This window comes from Oncorhynchus gorbuscha, linkage group LG10 (assembly GCF_021184085.1).
Source record: "Oncorhynchus gorbuscha isolate QuinsamMale2020 ecotype Even-year linkage group LG10, OgorEven_v1.0, whole genome shotgun sequence".
Lineage (NCBI taxonomy): Eukaryota > Metazoa > Chordata > Actinopteri > Salmoniformes > Salmonidae > Oncorhynchus > Oncorhynchus gorbuscha.
This window is the reverse complement of record NC_060182.1, coordinates 45214242-45234856: the sequence shown is the minus strand read 5'-3', so window position 1 is coordinate 45234856 and position 20615 is coordinate 45214242. Positions and strand designations below refer to the sequence as shown.

At 41.4% G+C, this 20615-nt stretch overlaps 4 protein-coding genes across 4 annotated transcripts in view; all 4 read right to left on the bottom strand.

Moving 5' to 3' along the window:
• The window catches only part of LOC124045187 (natriuretic peptides A-like), a 1645-nt gene extending 865 nt beyond the window's left edge, over positions 1 to 780 (bottom strand). Inside the window, exons 1-2 of the mRNA XM_046364440.1 lie at positions 619 to 780; positions 1 to 222 (exon numbers count right to left, since the gene is read on the bottom strand). The exon at positions 1 to 222 is cut by the window's left edge and continues 865 nt beyond it. Coding sequence (XP_046220396.1) covers positions 1 to 222; positions 619 to 744 — 348 coding nt within the window. The 5' untranslated portion in view covers positions 745 to 780. The remainder of the gene's footprint in view (positions 223 to 618) is intronic.
• Positions 781 to 3742: 2962 nt separating this feature from the next.
• Positions 3743 to 4767, bottom strand: LOC124045186 (brain natriuretic peptide-like). The gene is made up of 3 exons (XM_046364439.1): positions 4554 to 4767; positions 4113 to 4407; positions 3743 to 3929 (listed from the first exon to the last, which is right to left on the bottom strand). Exons 1-3 carry the CDS (start codon positions 4671 to 4673, stop codon positions 3913 to 3915), a joined length of 432 nt encoding a protein of 143 aa, XP_046220395.1. The 5' UTR covers positions 4674 to 4767; the 3' UTR covers positions 3743 to 3912.
• Positions 4768 to 6350: 1583 nt separating this feature from the next.
• Positions 6351 to 8036, bottom strand: LOC124045185 (ventricular natriuretic peptide-like). The gene is made up of 3 exons (XM_046364438.1): positions 7840 to 8036; positions 7306 to 7615; positions 6351 to 6782 (listed from the first exon to the last, which is right to left on the bottom strand). The coding sequence occupies exons 1-3, from the start codon at positions 7948 to 7950 to the stop codon at positions 6754 to 6756; spliced, it is 450 nt and encodes a 149-aa protein (XP_046220394.1). The 5' UTR covers positions 7951 to 8036; the 3' UTR covers positions 6351 to 6753.
• A 4217-nt stretch (positions 8037 to 12253) lies between these two features.
• On the bottom strand, positions 12254 to 13371 carry nppal (natriuretic peptide A-like). Its single transcript, XM_046364437.1, has 3 exons — positions 13227 to 13371; positions 12753 to 13065; positions 12254 to 12588 (listed from the first exon to the last, which is right to left on the bottom strand). Exons 1-2 carry the CDS (start codon positions 13314 to 13316, stop codon positions 12760 to 12762), a joined length of 396 nt encoding a protein of 131 aa, XP_046220393.1. The 5' UTR covers positions 13317 to 13371; the 3' UTR covers positions 12254 to 12588; positions 12753 to 12759.
• Positions 13372 to 20615: the final 7244 nt, after the last annotated feature.

Below are 20615 nucleotides of genomic sequence, written 5' to 3'. Positions count from 1 at the left end.
GGCCATGAGCAGGTCCTGCAGCCTGCTCCTTTGACTCTGGGCCCTGCTGTAGCTCTCGTCTGCAGCTAGCTCCCGGACGTCTGAGAGCCTCTCTGGAGCCCTGTCCCACTCTGGGCTAGCCTTACTGTGTTCAGGCTCTGGGTTGGGGCCCTCGTAGTCCACTGCAGGGTCATCTGCTGTGGCCACTGCAGCCAAGGTCTCCTCGAATCGCTCCAGTAGATTCTGTAGAACAGGGAATTTATGTGGACATGTCATGATGTTTCATTACTTGATGTAGTTACAGTATCCTGGGCACCGTTAGAGTCATCTATCACAGACAATCCATTTCCTTAATCCATTGACATAAAGGCTGTAAAAAACAACTAATTTTTAACCTCAAATACAAAAAAACCATTCCAATATAACTCTAGATACTGTACACAAAAGACAGTTTTGAAAAGCGCATATTAGGTCAGACATTTTCTTTCTGACTAGCTGTTATTACATCACAAAAGTTGTCCAACACCTCGGGCCACCATCCATCAATTGAATCCAACACAACTTTATTATAAAGTCTCCCAGGGACAATAAATCAATGTACCTGACCTACATCAACAGAGACGACTAGTAACTACCTACCTTCAATTGGGCCAAGTCGCTCTCAGGGTATGGTCTGCCCAACACATGGGCCGCCACCAGCGTCTGTTGACAAAGCAGGAGCAGAAGTCCCCATGAGACGGCAGTCCTCACCATGCTTGATTCCATTTAGGCTGTGGTTTGTTAGTGCTAAGGCAAGTTGTTCGCCAGGCCTTCTCTTAAATAGACAAAACACACACGCTCGCACACACATACAGAGGAGACGGTCTGGTGTCAGTGGCTCATCATTTTGTGGATTGTCTGAAGTGCATTCCGACACCTCTGTCTGATAAGGCTGCTAGTAAAAATGTAATTTTAAGTGGTGGCTGGGTGATGGCTGATATGTGTGTGTGTGTTGATACTCATGGTAGGTCTTTGGGGCCTGAGCTCAGACATGGCGTGCTTTGCCGGGAACGCATCCGCCACACAAATAATTAGAATTGCTCTCGCTCCAAACTCTGACTATACCACAGTGGGTTAAAAGCATGTTCTGCTGCTCTATATATAGAAGGCAACAAAAAAAAACGGTTTATGAATGGAACCTTTTTCCAGGTTAGAATAGTATACTGTTTTAGGCTTTAGTACATTTGTATTGCATCATACTGGCCGACTTGTCAAAAATAATGTACATAGAGACATCATAAGACATAATGACAATGCAAACATGCACTATAATCGGTACATGTTAGGTATAGTCATAGAAAGCCTGTAAGTACCATCTCATTGAACGTTCTATAACCTTTTTGCTATATGGTGAACAATCCACAACTTCAAATTAAACGGAGGAAACACTGACAATGCTTTGAGCATCCTTAAAAAACAGTTTACATCTCTTCATTTGAGTGTGTGGACCCCCTTCATGGAGTATTCATCTTGCATGGTCCAAACGAGAGAGGCCATAATGACTTCATTCACCTTGAGTGGTGGCATTTGAGTCACTCATCAATACGCTACTTGTGAATAAGTCATGTTATGACAACGGTTTCCAGCCCCTCCTATCAGTGTTAACGTAAAGCATGTGAGTTATCTGTTAAGGTGACGTTTGTTGGACATTGGCTGATATATGGATGACAATCTTGGGTGCTCCGTTTTTAAAATGTATTTAACCTTTATTAAACTAGGCAAGTCAGTTAAGAACAAATTCTCATTTACAATGACGGCCTAAGAACAGTGGGTTAACTGCCTTGTTCAGGGGCAGAACGACTGATTTTTACCTTGTCAGCTCGGTTTTAATCTAGCATCCTTTCGGTTACTGGCCAAACACTAACCACTAGGCTCCCTGCCGCCCCATAGAAGAGTCCATATAAGAAGACAAGACCTTATCTCATGTCCTATCCAAATCGATAACCCTCATGACTCATAAAGGGATTTGAATTTTTGGCATTACTGTGAAGATACGTCATTTGTTCCTAAAACGTAACGCTGCCTTATCACTGGACAGCATACAGTAACTAAGCCCGGGTCAGGTTATCAGTAATGATGACCCACACCACTTGGTACAATGTTGAGATAAAGTGTGCATTTCCGGAAGGTCTGAACTGGGCAGAGTCCAGGAATGGTCGACAGTGTAAATCATATAATAATTGAACCATATAAAGCTATATGTCTAAAATGCACTATATATACAAAAGTACAGTACCAGTCAAAAGTTTGGACACCTACTCATTCAAGGTTTTTATTTTATTTTTCTAAACTACCCCATTGAACACCTTTGGGGTGAATTGGACATCAAAACTAACTCTGGGTCTTCCTTTCCTGTGGCGGCCCTCATGAGAGCCAAATTCATCATAGAGCTTGATGGTTTTCGCGACTGCACTTTAAACATTTTTATTTTACCCTTATTTCACCAGGTAAGTTACCTTGTCACAACTCAACTGATTGGCTTAAATGCATTAAGAAGGAAATAAATTCCACAAACTAACGTTTAACAAGACACACCTGTTAATTGAAATGCATTCCAGGTGACTACCTCATGAAGCTGGTTGAGAGAATGCCAAGAGTGTGCAAAGCTGTCATCAAGGCAAAAGGTGGCTACTTTGAAGAATTTCAAATATAAAATATATTTTGATTTAACACCTTTTTTTGGGTTACTACGTGATTCCATATGTGTTATTTCAACGTTTTGATCTCTTCACTATTATTCTACAATGTAGAAAATAGTAAAAAATAAAGAAACCTTTGAATGAGTAAGTGTCCAAACTTTTGACTGGTACTGTATGTGGACACCCATTCAAATTAGTGCATTCGGCTATTTCAGCCACACTCGTTGTTGACAGGTGTATACAATTGAGCACACCGCCATGCAATCTCCATAGACAAACATTGGCAGTATAATGGCATTACTGAAGAGCTCAGTGGATTTCAACGTGGCACCGTCATAGGATTCAAACTTTCCAACAAATCAGTTTGTAACATTTCTGCCCTACCAGAGCTGCCCTGGTCAACTGTAAGTGCTGTTATTGTGAATTGGAAACGTCTAGGAGCAACAACGGCTCAGCCACAAAGTGGTAGACTCCACAAGCTTACAGAATGGGACTGCTGAGTGCTGAAGCGCGTATCGTTAAAAATCACCTGTCCTCGTTAGCATCACTCAATACCGAGTTTCAAACTGCCTCTGGAAGCAACGTCCGCACATGATTTTGGAATAAGATGTTCAATGAGCAGGTGTCCACATACTTTTAGTCATGTAGTGTACGTCTGGACTGTTTCGCAGAATGGTAGCCTATTCGGAACATTCTCTCTCCTTAGTGCTGAAATAACAGTAGCTTTGAGGTTTATTCCTTGTGATTTTACTTTGCGCCAAGTAGTTTTTCTTTGCTTCTCTCGTAATTTATTGTTCTGTGAGGGTTTATTGTTTTGTGAGGGTCACTCTGTAGCCTAAGGGTCCGTTGTGAGTTAGTTAGTATGCTATGGTTATGTCATCCCAATTCATACATGCACCTGACTCAATTTGCCGTATGATAGATCTATGAACGCCACCCCAAGGTTTAGGCAAACTTCACATCTTGTTATTTTCCTCATTGAATATTCAGCCTGAGCTTATAATGACTAAGGCATTCTGTAATTTGCAATAATTTATTTTTCTTAATGGATGGCAATAAAGTAACCAGTCAAAACAATGTTTTATGCGCAGTTGTAAACATTTATTGTACACCATCTTAAATCAGTTCAAATAAATATATTGTCAATAAACAAAGTTCAATAAATATAATCAAATAAATAGGTAGCCCATAGCCTATAAATAAGAATACCATTTGGTAAGTAATGACGTTGCTGTTCCAGGTTGTGTGTAAGACTTCATCTTGTCTTTGCATCTGAAAATAGACAAAACAAGATATTAACAACATAAGTTTGTTTCTCAACATTAGAACTCTCACAATGGATACCAGACAGCTTATACACACTGTTTTAGAGTGAACTACTTGGACACTATTTGGTTAAGAGACTGTATCTGATGCACAGTAGCCTATACCATCTCAACCTGAACTAAAACTCACTGTATTTGCCAACCGTGGTGCATCCAAGAGAGCTCATTGAGCCGATTCGGTCCATCCTTCGCCCGAAGCAGCCCGAGTATCTCTTTGATCTTGAGTCATTTCGGACAGTTTTCAGGTCCCGAGCTGACAGGAAGTCTCTTGTGGCGGCTTTGTCCGGTCTTGTTTGTGGTTGCTCTCTCTCATCCTCTGCAACCATTGCCATGTCTTCGGGAGTGACATCATCCAACTTTTCTGTGGAGACTCGCTCAACCCCACTCAGCTCAGGAAAGGACTTTTGAAGTCGGTGGAGAAGTACCTGCAATGTCAAAAACAAGTTTGAACAAACAGTTTTAATGATACCCTTGGGCTTCAACGTCTAGGGATTATAAACTACTTCATATGTCTGGAACAAAACCTCCCTCAAAGGTAAATATGAGGCTGTATAGCCTATAAGGGACTCACATTTAAGACCTCCATGTCATCATTGGTCAGTAACCCGTTGTAGACAGGATACGCGCTGCTCAGCGGCAGATTTAAGAACAGGAGAACAAGGCCAAAAAGAGGACTGTTGGAGAGCCGCATTGTTCTCTTTCTTCTTCAGCGAAGTCGAAGTTGTGTGTAAAGCTTATTTTCCTTGCAATTCAAATGTCGTTGTTTCTACACACCTACGCCAGGGTATTTTATATCTAGTCTGACCCGCACAGTTATGCAAAGAATTGGTGTTGCATGCCGACACCTGATTGTGATAACACTAGCTGTCGGAAATGACTCCTTTTAAAGCATTGTCTTCCTAGATAAATGGGGCATACCCATGACCTAGTCAGTTCAATCCTTTGTTTGGAAACATACGTTCATAGATTGGCTTGCATATTGTAAGAGATTTTTCACATTGAGTAGCATACTGAAAGTCATAGGCTAAGCCTTGCCAACAGTGGGCCGCTGTCTAGCATTGAGGACAGACCTTGTGCCTTGTTTAATGTTAGACTTCTAAAAGTGTCGATTATATTAATTATTAAGTAATTATCAAGTTCTCACTTAACCACCTCCCACTGAGCACAAACTGGTTGAGTCAATTTAATTTGTCAATCTATCGTGACAATGTCAGATTTTAAACGTAATCCACTATTAGAAACAAAAACAATAGGCTGGTCAACGCCTACTGGAGAATTGGTCTATCTTCACCTACTCTTTGGTCTCCCATCTACGGTTTTAACCATGCCCAGCCCACTTAGGTAGGACATGTATTATTACCTATGTGCTATCTTGAGAATGATTGTTGAGACATCCTCTTAAAAAATGAAATAGAGTCACTGTTGCTGTCAAAGTCATTCCAAAGGGTAGGCTTATTAACAGAGCAAACATGGCCAAAATGTATCAATCATCAATGATACTATTTAGGCCTAATATAGCATTTGCAAAGTCATCAACATCAATTGTTTGAATTCAATCCAGGATTCAAGACTTCAAATGTAATGATGTTTAGTGATAATGAATTGTGTTTGGTTGTTGATGCAACCAAATATCAACATTTGAAGGAGATGTATCTTCTGTTTGGATAGTTCCATCTGTGCCACGGACTTAGTCTGGCTTTTATTCCAGTTAGACTACAAATAAAACAATGTATATGTTGGATTCACATCACCATCTCAACCTGTGTGTGTGTGTGTGTGTGTGTGTGTGTGTGTGTGTGTGTCTAAGGTGGGGTGTGTGTGTTTGTCTATGGTGGGGTGTGTGCTGGGCCCTGGGGTAATGCTCTCTCTACAGACCTGCCATATAGATTTAAATGTTGCCAGTTAGATTTTTTTTTAGATTGTGCTATATCGATGTGGAATATAGGCTACTGCATCTGCCACATTCTTGTTCCTGAACTTACATTGACTTTTGTAGAGTGTCAATAACTTTCTTTTTTATAATAAACAATGGGAGTCTTTCCAATGTTCTGGTCCAATGTCAAAAGTTGAGTTTATGATGAGAAGAAATTGATTAACGGTGTCATATTACTTGTCTACAAGAATGCTAAATATTGTTGATAATTTGTTTTCTTATAATAATCCTCATATTATTTGGACCTAATGTGCTGGCATTGCAGAGCTGGTTTAGTCCATAAACTATTTGAATTGCAGTAGTTCATTGTCAGTATGACTTGAATTTCTCTCATTGTCTTTCTCTCTGTGCAACAACTAGCCTAATGTGACAACTGGTAGGCTATAATGTCTTGAATTCATAATAAATATATGTTGATGACAAGAAAACAAAGTGTTCTATTCTAATAGTTTATTATAAATAATACCATTTCCAAACATCATCAAACATATACATTGATTTTATACACACAAGTGAACAAAACTGTACAGGCGTCCAACATAACAAATGCATTATATCGGCTATTTCTGGTGTGCAATTAGCAATCATATATTCCTTTTTCATAGTAGAAATCAAATGTGCATATGTCTAATTCTCACTGACCAAGCCAACACTGAAATTAAGAGATTTAATTTTGTATGATTTAATATCAAAATTATTTAATATACGTTAGTTTATCAAATAAATATATTATTTGACAGAAAAAAAATGAATTCTCCATAATAGGATGGAGATTTCCACAGAGGTCAGACATGACGCAGTTTCGAGATGTCCATGAAAGGGTAGCCTCCATTGTTCTTCAGTTCCCAAATATTCTCTTCTTGTTACCTGCAAATACAATTGAAAAGAATATAATGATCACTGTTTAATTCATTTTTTGTGGTTATATCATTAGCCAAACATCACCAAGCATACGTTCAAGTCATATAGCCTTAAATTGTAGTACAAAGGACTTAATATTGATGCGTGTGTGATCTTGTAACAACCTTTATATTCTATTAAACAATAGGCAGAGCAATGCGTAAAATCTATTCTGTGTGCGTAAAACCAATACATTGTATGTATACATTTTAGCAGCAAATTAGGCCCTATGTACTTTTTCCACACAAAGGCTGTGTTCAGACAGGCAGCCCAATTCTGATCTTTAAAAAAAAACTGATTGGCCTTTTGGGTTGAATCAGATCAGTGCTGAAAAAGATCTGATGTGAAAAGGTCTGATGTTATTGGTCAAAATACCAATTACTGGAAACAAGATTAGGGCTGACTGTCTAAATCGTAGCCTACTACATTCTTGAGCAAATATGTATTTTTTTAAGGCATTCCACTCAAGTTATTGCCGTAAAAGATGTACCAGTCTTGACGTTATTGCACCCCAGTCCGCTCCACGAGCCGATTCTCTCAATCCGATTACCGAAACAGCTGTTGAACGATTTGGCCGTTTTTGTCAAACCGATGAGATCTTTCAGGCGTGACACCACAGGGCTTTCAGGGGCAATTCTGTTGGGTGCGTTCATGGTCATTCTCTCTTCCTGCCCCCGGATCGCCGTGGGCGAGTACTCAATGTCCTCCATCTCAGCTGTGTCCACATCCTCAGACTCAGATGGATAAGCGTAATTTTCCTCGTTAACGGTCAACTTGTCCTCGAGCCGCTGGATCAGATCCTATAAGTGAACAAACGGCATGAATTAATGTCACACGGTCATAACACATTACTTGGAAAGGTGATTATAATAGAACTTATAGATGCTATAGAATATATGCTCTATGCCACCTCGTTAAAAGTTGTTATAAGTCTACAGAAATTAAACAATTCTAAGAACTCAAATGTACTTGATTTTCTATGTTATGTATCTGAGCTGGTTCTTACTGTAGTAGGGTGTCTTACCTTCAGATTTTCCAACTCTTGAACATTCCGACTGGCATATGGAGTTCCACAGCTCACACTGAGTGTCGTTATTAATACGATATATCCAAGGAAAATATGCAATTTCGCCATTCCAATAACGAACCCCCCACTGTCTTTTTGAGGCGTCTCGGATATCCCTTTCAGTGTTTTAATGACGGGATGACCAGGTCGCCTTTTTATATAGAGCACTGTGGTTTGGACAGTAGGCCTACTTATGAAGGACTGCATGTTATGACAGAATTCAGCTTGACATTCCATTGCCTTGACAGTAAGTGATAAGGGAGCCTGGTTGTGTGCGGCGCCCGGGCCGACTTCCTTTTAAGATAAGATTTAGTTTGGACCATTATTTGGACTGGAGATGCTTATGCGCTCTAGAATCAATTGTAGACTGAGTATTCGGTGTTGTGTTGGTGATTGGTGAGAAGGAGGTTGCAACAGGCTTCTCATCGCTATATGGTATCGCTTGTTGAGTTTAAAGCTCTGATCGAGGAAATGTTGATGACCATTGTGATTGTTTTCTATGTATTGTGCTCTTTGTATGTAAACAATGATTTTTAAGCCTTGAGACAATTGAGACATGGATTGCGTATGTGTGCCATTCAGAGGGTGAATGGGGAAGACAAAAGAAGAAAGTGTCTTTGAACGGGGTATGTGGTAGTAGGTACCAGGTGCACTTGTTTGTTTCGAGAACTGCAACGCTACTGGGTTTTTCATTCTCAGCAGTTTTCTGTGTGTATCAAGAATGGTCCACCACCCAAAGGACATCCAGACAACTTGACATAACAGTGGGAAGCATTGAAGTCAACATGGGCCAGCATTCCTGTGCAACGCTTTTGACACCTTGTAGAGTCCACGCCTCTACGAATTGAGGCTGTTCTGAGTGCAAAAGGACAGGTGCTACTCAATATTAGGAAGGTATTCTTAATGTTGTGTAATGTACACTGTGTGTATATCTGGCACTAATAGTGGAATGCAAGTGTTTCACAGTATTACTTACCTGACAGTGTGGTGATTGGCAGCATCTGTTGTCAAACTAGGAAAGCGGTTCTGACTTTGTGGCTGTGTTATCTAGTGGAAATCGTTCGGTCATTTCCTGATTTCTAAAATTCTACACTGTTCAATTTAAATTTATGTGAGATTACAAGCACTGAATAATCTAGGACAGGTATTCCAAAACTGGGGTACACGCAATGCCGCCAAAGAAAAATGTGATTCACATAGAAAATAAAAACATTTTAAAAAATACAGTCCATTTATAGTTTCCATGAACATTTAGGTGAGGTTTTTTTGTCACCTGAGTAGCCTCGTTTCACTGCCAAAAATAAAATTAAACCGTCTAGTGTTCAGCGAAATAACAACACAATGTCAAATACAGTTAGTCTAGTCAAATAATTAAGATCTGTATGTTGCCAAACGTAGCTGCTGCTCATTCCATTTGCTCGAGAATGGATAAATGGTTAAAAAAGTAAGGACCGCGTCCAGAGACACATACCAAATTTACTGGTAGTACTGCTACTACCAGCAGTACTTCACCTGCACCTGTCGATGACAGATGTTGTTCTGCTTCCACGGCCACATCCAATGCTAGCATCAGTAATTCTACATTTGTTGTTAGCCCAGCTAGCATGGACACAGTCACTTGTGAATCTGATGCAGCCGAAGAGCTACTGCATCCTTACCCGGGAAAGCACCGAAAGACAGAAAGATACGTTGGACCACAGAGGCGCAAACATGATGAGAACTACATTGATTTAGTGTTCACTTACACTACTGTTCAAAAGTTTGGGGTCACATAGAAATGTCCTTGTTTTTGAAAGAAAAGCCAATTTTTAGTCCATTAAAATAACATCAAATTGATCAGAAATACAGTGTAGACATTGTTAATGTTGTAAATAACAATTGTAGCTGGAAAGGGCAGATTTTTTTATGGAATATCTAAAAAGGCTACAGAGGCCCATTATCAGCAACCATCACTCCTGTGTTCCAATGGCACATTGTGTTAACTAATACAAGTTTATAATTTTAAAAGGCTAATTGATCATTAGAAACCCCTTTTGCAATTGTTAGCACAGCTGAAAACTGTTCGGTTTAAAGAAGCAAAAAAACTGTCCATTAGACTAGTTGAGTATCTGTATCATCAGCAGCATTCACCAGCAGCATACCACCCTGCATACCACTGCTGGCTTGCTTCTGAAGGTAAGCAGGGTTGGTCCTGGTCAATCTCTGGATGGGAGACCAGATGCTGCTGGAAGTGGTGTTGGAGGGCCAGTGGGAGGCACTCTTTCCTCTGGTCTAAAAAAATATCCCAATGCCCCAGGGCAGTGATTGGAGACACTACCCTGTGTAGGGTGCTGTCTTTCAGATGAGACGTAAAACGGGTGTCCTGACTCTCTGAGGTCATTAAAGATCCCATGGCACTTTATCGTCACCTAATAAAGAGCTCATTCATCCCCTTCCTCTCCCCAGGTTGTTGCTGTAAATGAGAATGTGTTCTCAGTCAACCTACCTGGTAAAATAACAAATTAAAAAAATATATGTATCCTGGCTCAAAATATCCAGAAATAAATAAATGAAACTCACAGTCTATTCTTGTTCTGAGAAATGAAGGCTATTCCATGTACTACTACAACCCTTCACAGAACAGAGCAATCTGGCTCTAGCCAGAATAGAAAGAGGAGTGGGAGGCCCCGGTGCACAACTGAGCAAGATAACAAGTACATTAGAGTGTCTAGTTTGAGAAACAGACACCTCACAAATCCTCAACTGGCAGCTTCATTGAATAGTACCTGCAAAACACCAGTCTCAACGTCAACAGTGAAGAGGCGACTCCGGGATGCTGGCTTTCTAGGCAGAGTTGCAAAGAAAAAGCCATATCTCAGGCTGGCCAATAAAAAGAAAAGATTAAGACACCAGCATCCCGGTGTCGCAATTACGCAGGTACTTTCCCGAAACGGATGACACAAACAACTGGATTTGTTATCCCTTTCATTCCCTGCCTCCAGTCCACTTACCGATATCTGAACAAGAGATTTTAATCAAAGTTGCAACAAGCAGTTTTTTGGAAATGGAATTTAATCAGAAGCCACTGACAGATTTCTCAGAGTATCTTTCCTTGGCAAATCGCGCTGTTAAGACCTTTGCAACCACGTACCTATTCGAGAGCGGATTCACGGCCCTCACTAGCATGAATACTAAATTCAGGCACAAACTGTGTGTGGGAAATGATTTAAGACTGAGACTCTCTCCAATACAACCCAACATTGCAGAGTTATGTGCATCCTTTCAAGCACACCCTTCTCATTAACCTGTGGTGAGTTATTCACAATTTCAGATGAACAAATAAAGTTTTATATGTAAAATGGATAAATAAAGAGCAAAATTATGGATGATTATTATTATATTATTATTTGTGCCCTTGTCCTATAAGAGCTCTATCTCACTTCCCATGAGCTGTTTTGTGACAAAAATTATGTTTAAGAAATGTATCATATAGTGTGTGTGTGTGGCAGGCCAACAATGATGGAAACATTTTTTTGAGAGTGTGCTGACCCTGGTGCTAGAGGGGGTATGCAGCTGGAGGTTGAATGTTTGAAGGGGTACAGGACTATAAAAAGTTTGGGAACCACTGATGTAGGGAATTATTGTACCATCAAACTCATGTAAAATATATTTTCACCAACAAAAATATGGTTTTTATAGTTGTTTGAAGCTGATGGACCAAAACAAAAGTTACTTTCGGGTTTTGGTACACCAGCTTCAAACAACTTAAAACAGTTGTAAAAACTATATTTTTGTTTTTTTTGAAAATATTTGAATGGTACAATGAAACCCTACACGATGTTGTGCTTCTTTTCTCACATAAACTGGAATTAAGTGAACATTTCCGCAAGCAGTAAGTGAGCGATTTCCACTAGATAACACAGCTACAAAGTCAGTACCGCTTTCCCAGTTTGACATCAGATGTGGCTCTCGCGGGAGAATTCAACGGTCAAATATCACAGCCAATCGCAACACTGGCGGGTAAGTAATACTGTCAAACGCTGTCATTCCACTATTAACGCCAGATATATTATGGACATTTTCTGAAATTACAATGGACATTTTCCCCAAAATCCTGTGTAACACCTTTAAATAAAAATTATATATGTTGGGAGTTATGATGATGATGTTATAAAATGTATTTATTATTGCCAATAAGGTCATGTTAGCTGTTCTGGTGTGGTGGATACTCTGTACTAGTTCTATATGACTATTAAAGATAGGCGCATGCACGTGGATGGTCAAGGGCCGCTTTTTCGGATGTACCCCCCCCCATACCCTCTCCTCACTGAAGTAAGTGAAGTGTCGAAGTCTCGGTATGCCAGACAAAGATTGTAAAAATGAGAGAGAAACGTATTATGCAAAATATTTATTTCACCGTGCAATCTACTGTCTCTGAGTATACATTTTTTTTTCTCAAGAAAATAAATAGACCTAGATAAATACATTGCCTACAACAATAATATATTATATCAAGAGTTTGTTGTTCATTTGACAATTAAAATTCGTCTGTACAGTTTTAAAATAAGAACAATTCAATATGCCAAATGCAAACCACATATTTAAATAAATCTCATCACAAACGCCATTGTAAACTCTGTCAATACTTTCTGAGTTGAAGAGGTTCATCCTTGTCGAATAGTTCAAGTAAGGGTAGTTTCTTGGGCTCTGATCAACAGCCAGTAAAACCTGTAGAAACAACACAAAACATGGAGCCGGTCTTGAGAAACAATATTGCATGTATTCATTTCATGGTTCAAACAAGTGAGATGTTAATATCAATTCAACACCAACATAGCCTACAATTTAAATGGAGAATCCATCGGTTGGATTGACGCAGTATATAACCGTACCTGTCCTTTAGCATCCAAGCCCGCTGAATGACCCAATTCTCTCTAGCCTGACGCCGAAGCAGCTTCTCATTCCACCCTTCTTGAACCGGCTCCACGGGTGCTTGGAGTTCTTCAGAATGTAATTGAGAAGACGCGCAATTGCATTCTCCTTTCCCGCCAGCGCGGAATTCCTTGCGTCTTCGGAGTCCCAAGGACGCACCACTCCCGCGGTGAAGGCTGCCTTCTCTGTATCCAACTCTTTCCCATCCACCTCCCTCTCCTCCGACACGTTATATGGTACATTTCTTTCCTCCTCCAGAAGCCGTATCACCCTCTAATTGAGAGAAAACATGGAATCATTAGTCGCAATGTCACTTAAAGCCACTTTAAACAGTCTTCCGTCAACTACAATAAACATATCTATGGGAATTGGTGGAATAAGAACTGCAAAAATGTAATGATCGACAGTTTTGCGCATATGATGCACCAGCTTACCTGCAGATTGGACACGGGGTTGGCTCCTACCAAGTTCATAAGTACAAGCGCGGATAAACAGCCAAATGTGATATTTGAAATCATTTTCATTTGTAGTTCGTCTTCGCCCCTTTGCTCTGTAGGTAGACCAACTCGTTCCCCTTGCCTGTTCTCCTTTGGCAACAAGACGTCACCAGGTGCGCATTTATATCTGTGGCGTTTCGTTACGGAGGCCCAAGAAAACATTAACCGTGGTCCGTGACTAATCTAGAGAGGTGCGACAATGCCGTGGGGGTGTAATTCATTTAACTGGAACCTTTACCTCAATTGACATAATAGGCTTAAAACTGTAACACTAAGAGGGCTCTACCTAATTACCCATATCTCCATACCATGAGAGACAGAAACTACTTCAAGCTAAACGTTTCAGGTGGATAGGTCTCTGAAGTTCATTTGAGATGATGCTGTTTTGTGATGCTGTCACAAGGAGGGACACACAGACATACAGACACACAGACACAGACACAGACACACAGACACACAGACATACAGGCATGCAAGCAGGCAGGCAGACCGGCAGACAATATGAAGTCCCCATGCAGTGAAGTGGAGCGAACAAAGAATCAATTACAAACTCAAGATAAACTTGCTGATAGTTTTATATGACCTTGAATAAAAACGTTTCTCTTCCCATATTATTCAATTAATTTCAAGTGAAGTGGATGTCTGAGGAAACATCCATTACATTTGAATGAAGAACAACTTATCACAGTGTCTTTTTTCAGTCTCTTTTTTTTAACCTTTAATAGAAAAGGAAAGTGATATCCAAGACCTGCTCAGAGACAATAGATTTGCGTTGAGAGTTCCCAAAACTCTATTACAATTATTTTGATGAGTTTAGTCATCTCATCTACAGGATTGAATGGTTTACATCCTTGCACAAGTTGTTCTGAAATATTTGTAATGAAGCATATCGATTGACACTAGTTAATGCTGGCTTGTTGCATCTATCTAACTCACTCTGGATCCCTGTCAAGGAAGATGCAGTGATGATATCCTCCTCTTTTCTCTTATTTTTGTATTCTCTACTCTACTCTTTTTATCTCTTCTTTTCCTCTCCTCTTCACACCTGTACTCATTATAGCCATAAATAGATACTCAGTAAGAGTTTTTGTTTGTCTCACTCTCTTTGTCACAAACATTCTTCTATTTATCCAACCAATATCAATCAAGAAGTCATAAAAACATGTTTGTTTTTTTACTGTGGAGAAGTCTACATAAAATACTGTACCTTGAAACTATGAACATGTATTGAGATCGCCAGATGGCTCTCATATAGAGTACCACAGTATGAGTCATAATACCTGTAAAAAAAAAAGTCTGTTCTCTTCTCTACCCAACTTTCCCTCACAGTCTCTTCAGTTTCCCTTAAGTCTCGTTAGTTTGGCTGCTCAGCCTACCTAAATTATCCCTCACCCATCATAGCCCTGCCATTCCCAACCAATCAGAAATGCACATCTGGACACTGCACCTGCCCACTCAGGTCAGAGTGCTATTGTTGTCCGAAGGGAGAAGATGCATGTTTCTGAGGACTTTTTATTTGTATTTGTATTTGTAATCAACAATTGCGGAAGAGAGGGTCCAGATTGTCTAGCCCAGCTGATCTGTAGGGATCCAGATTTTGCAGCTCTTTCAGAATATCAGCTGTCGAGAAGTGGGGGGAGGGGGGGGGCTTGGGCCAGTTGCTGCGGGGGGTGCAGAGCTGTTGGCCAGGGTTGGGGTAGCCAGGTGGAAAGCATGGCCAGCCATGGAGAAATGCTTATTGAAATTCTCAATTATCGTGTGCTTGTCAGTGGTGACAGTGTTTCCTAGTCTCAGTGCAGTGGGAGGAGGTACTCTTATTCTCCATGGCCTTCACTGTGTCCTAAAACGTTTTGGAATTAGTGCTGCAGGAGGCACATTTCTGCATGAAAAAGCTAGCCTTTGCTTTCCTAACTGACTGTGTGTATTGGTTCCTGACTTCCCTGAAAAGTTGCATATCGCGGGGACTATTCGAAGCTAGTGTAGTACGCCACAATGTGTTTTTGTGCTGGTCAAGGGCAGTCAAGTCTGGAGTGAACCAAGGGATGTATCTGTTCTTAGTTCTACATTGTTTGCAAGGGACATGCTTATTTAAGATGGCGAGGAAAGAAAGCACTTTTAAAGAACAACCACGAATCCTATACTGACGGGATGAGGTCAATATCCTTCCAGGATCCCCTTGCCAGGTGAATTAGAAAGCCCTGTTCGCAGAAGTGTTTTAGGGAGCGTTTGACAGTGATGAGGGGTGGTCGTTTGACTGCGGACCCATAACGGACACAGGCAATGAGGCAGTGATCGCTGAGATCCTGGTTGAAAACAGCAGAGGTGTATTTATAGGCCAAATTGGTCAGGATGATATCTATGAGGGTGCCCATGTTTACGGATTTGGGGTTGTACCTGGTAGGTTCCTTAATAATTTGTGTGAGATTAAGGGCAACTATCTTAGATTGTGGGACGGCCGGGGTGTTAAGCATATCCCAGTTTAGGTTACCTAGCAGTATGAACTCTGATGATAGATGGGGGGCAATCAATTCACTTATGGTGTCCAGAGCACAGCTAGGAGCTGAGGGGGTCTATAACAAGAGGCAACAGTGAGGGACTTATTTCTGGAGAGATGGATCTTTAAAAGTGGAAGCTCGAACTGTTTGGACATAGACCTGGATAGTATATCTCTACAGTAGATTGCAATTCCGCCCCCTTTAGCAGTTCTGTCTTGATCGGAAAATGTTGTAATTGGGGATGGTTAACCTCTACATCACCCGAGGAACCGAAGAACCGAAGAGGAGTAGGATGAGGATACTGCTAAAGGCTATAAGAACTGGTCGTCTATTGCATTGGGAACAGAGAATAAAAGGAGCAGATTTCTGGGTATGGTAGGATAGATTCAGGGCATGGTGTACAGACAAGGGTACGGTAGGGTGCGAGTACTGTGGGGGTAAACCTAGGCATTGAGTGATGATGAGAGAGGTTGCATCTCAGGAGGCGCCAGTTAAGCTGGGTGCGGTCTCCGCATGTGTGGGGGGTGGGACACAGGAGCTATCTGAGGCATGTTGAGCAGGACTAGGGGCTACGTAGTAAAATAAAATAATGCGAGTTGCCCTAAACAACAGTATACAAGGCATATTTGCATTAGAGAAAGGCATAAGCAATCACAGGTGTTGATTGGGAGAGCTAAGACAACAACTGGTGAGATAACAACAGGTAAAATGCTAGGACAACAGCAACGGGTATATGGCGATGAATGGGCAGAGAGGGTCAGTTAGCTACACACATGGCCTGAGTTTGTGGCTGGGGCAGACAAATAAACAAAATGAAGTACAGTGTTAATGGACAGTCCAGCAGGCATCGGCTGTGTAGCAGAGTGATCATAGCAGCAATAGATGAAACAGGGAACCGTTTGGTAGTCGATTACTATGTTGAGCGAGCGGGAGACACGGCGTTCAGGGAGCTGGCATGCCGGAGCTAGCAGATGGATCATCACCAAAGATCCACGACGCAGAGGCCGGTTGAGAGCACACCGGCCGAGTTATGACAGCAGACCAACAGACCAGTTGTGATGGATCTCGGGGCTCCGCGTCGACAAAGGGTCCAGGCCAATTGGCAAGAGAAATGTTGTTGTTGGTGTACTTTATTTGTTAGCCGGGAGATGGGCCTAGCTCGAGGCTAACTGGTGCATGCTTCTGGACAAGGGCGTTAGCCACTATAGCCACTTGGTAGCAACTAGCTAGCTGCGAAGATCTGGTGTAATGGTCCAGAGCTTGCGGCAGGAATCCTGTGATGTAGTGGAAAAAAGCAGTCCGATATGCTCAGGGCTGGTATCGCGCTGTGCAGACTGGCAGGTATTATCCGGGCTATCCAGGCTAAAGCGACAGGAGTCCGAGCTAAGGGTGAAGACCACTAGCAGAGGCTAACAATGACTAAATAACTAGTAGCTAATTAGCTGGATAGGTGCTGAAGGAGGTTCCAGTTATAAGGTCAAAAAAATGGCTGATCCGTTCCACATTGGGTGAGGCGGGTTGCAGAAAGCTATATTTAATTTCGAAAATTGAAAAAAAGAGATTGAGATGTATACAGCCCCCCCCCCCCCGAAAAAGACAATATTTACATGGGACGAAAACAAAACACGTCTTACTGCTGCACCATCTTGGATTGTCGACAGTAGGGGAGCAACTTTCACCCCCACATTCTGAAATTGAATTTTTGTCCACCCAGTTTTATCATTGGAATACAAAATGAGGAAACTATTTTCTTTAGGACCATTCGGACGCCTCTGAGCAGGCGGGTAGGCTGTTTGGAGTGTTAATCCGACTGGATAAAAAATGTATAATAATAATTATGTCTCCCCCATTTCTAAAACCAAAGTTGCGCCTCTGGTTAACAGTAATGTTGAATGTTGTGCATGCATCGAATTGTAACTTACGGTTTTTTTTTTTTTTTTGCCTGCCACACACACACTATACAATACATTTATTCAATATAAGAATGAGTGTGAGTGTTTGTCACAACCCGGCTCGCGGGAAGTGACAAAGAGCTCTTATAGGACCAGGGCACAAATAATAATATAATAATAATCAATAATTTTGCTCTTTATTTAGCCATCTTACATATAGAATTGTGAATAACTCACCACAGGTGAGCTTAATGAGAAGGGTGTGTTTGAAAGGATGCACATAACTCTGCAATGTTGGGTTGTATTGGAGAGAGTCTCAGTCTTAAATCATGTTCCACACACAGTCTGTGCCTGTATTTAGTTTTCATGCTAGTGAGGGCTGAGGTTCCACTCTCACATAGGTACGTGGTTGCAAAGGGCATGAGTGTCTTATTTGCCAAGGCAGGAGCTTGTGATTAGGGACATGGATGTTACATTTTGACTGTTGGTGAAGAAAAATTATAAAAGAAGAATAAAAATAGAACAAAACCCATACATACCGAGTTTTGAAGGGAAATACCAATTTGATTTTATAAGAGAGTTGTTATAATTTTGTTAAGAAAGACTTAGTGAAGCCTTGGGAAAGAATTGCTTGGGAAAGATTAACGAGTTCATGTTCCCATGGGATATCGGTTACTGCTAAAGAGTACTGTCTGCATTGATAGCTGTGCTTGCTGTGGATCTTGTGAAGAAACCTGCAAGGAACCGCTATACTTCGCCGTCATAACGCTCAGGAAGGAAACACGTTCCGTCTCCTAGAGAGGAACGTACTTTGGGGCGAAAAGTGCAAATCGATCCCAGAAGAAACGGCAAAGGACCTTGTGAAGATCCTGGAGGAAACAGTTGCAAAATGATCGATAACCACAGTCAAACGAGTCCTATATAGACACAACCTGAAAGGCCACTCAGCAAGGAAGAAGCCGCTGCTCCAAAACCGCAATAAAAAATTCAGACTACGGTTTGCAACTGCACATGGGAACAAAGATTGTACAATTTGGAGAATTTTCCTCTGGTCTGATGAAACAAAAATAGAACTGTTTGGCCATAAAGACCATTGTTATGTTTGGAGGAGTAAGGGGGATGCTTGCAAGCCGGAGAACACCATCCCAACCGTGAAGCACTGGGATGGCAGCATCATGTTGTGGGGGTGGCAGCACCATGTTGTGGAGGTGCTTTAATGCAGGAGGGACTGGTGCACTTCACAAAATAGATGGCATCATGAGGAAGGGAAATTATGTGGATATATTGAGGCAACATCTCAAGACATCAGTAAGGGAGTTAAAGCTTGGTCGCAAATGGGTCTTCCAAATGGACAATGACCCAAAGCATACTTCCAAAGTTGTGGCAAAATGGCTTAAGGACAACAAAGTCAAGGTATTAGAGTGGCCATCACAAAGTCCTGACCTCAATCCTTTAAAAGATTTGTCGGCAGAACTGAAAAAGCATGTGCTAGCAAGGAGGCCTACAAACCGGACTCAGTTACACCAGGCCTGTAAGGAGGAATGGGCCAACTTATTGTGGGAAGCTTGTGGAAGGCTACCCGGAATTTTTTTTATTAAAAAAATGCTTTATTTACATTTATTTAACCAGGTAGGCAAGCTGAGAGCAAGTTCTCATTTACAATTGCGACCTGGCCAATATAAAGCAAAGCAGTTTGACACATACAACAACACAGAGTTACACATGGAGTAAAACAAACAGACAGTAGAAAAATAAGTCTATATACAATGTGAGCAAATGAGGTGAGATAAGGGAGGTAAAGGCAAAAAAAGGCCATGGTGGCGAAGTAAATACAATATAGCAAGTAAAACACTGGAATGGTAGATTTGCAGTGGAAGAATGTGCAAAGTAGAAATAGAAATAATGGGGTGCAAAGGAGCAAAATAAATAAACAAATAAATAAATAAATACAGTAGTGGAAGAGGTAGTTGTTTGGGCTAAATTATAGATGGGCTATGTACAGGTGCAGTAATCTGTGAACTGCTCTGACAGCTGGTACTTAAAGCTAGTGAGGGAGATAAGTGTTTCCAGTTTTAGAGATTTTTGTAGTTTGTTCCAGTCATTGGCAGCAGAGAACTGGAAGGAGAGGCAGCCAAAGTAGGAATTGGTTTTGGGGGTGACCAGAGAGATATACCTGCTGGAACGCATGCTACAGGTGGGTGCTGCTATGGTGACCAGCGAGCTGAGATAAGGGGGGACTTTACCAAGCAGGGTCTTGTAGATGACCTGGAGCCAGTGGGTTTGGCGACGAGTATGAAGCGAGGGCCAGCCAACGAGAGCGTACAGGTCGCAGCGGTGGGTAGTATATGGGGCTTTGGGGACAAAACGGCTGGCACTGTGATAGACTGCATCCAATTTATTCAGTAGGGTTTTGGAGGCTATTTTGTAAATGACATTGCCCGAAGTCGAGGATCGGTAAGGATGGTCAGTTTTACGAGGGTATGTTTGGCAGCATGAGTGAAGGATGCTTTGTTGCGAAATAGGAAGCCAATTCTAGATTTAACTTTGGATTGGAGATGTTTGTGTGAGTCTGGATCAGAGACTCACCAGCAGCAAGAGCGACATCATTGATGTATACAGAGAAGAGAGTCGGTCCAAGAATTGAACCCTGTGGCACCCCCATAGAGACTGCCAGAGGCTCGGACAACAGGCCCTCCGATTTGACACACTGAACTCTATCAGAGAAGTAGTTGTTGAACCAGGCGAGGCAATCATTTGAGAAACCAAGGCTATCGAGTCTGCCGAGGAGGATGTGGTGATTGACAGAGTCGAAAGCCTTGGCAAGGTCAATGAATACGGCTGCACAGTATTGTTTCTTATCGATGGCGATTAAGATAGCGATCTGTAACCAGATTGCATAGCGGAGAAGGTGTGGTGGGTTTTGAAATTCCTTTGACCCA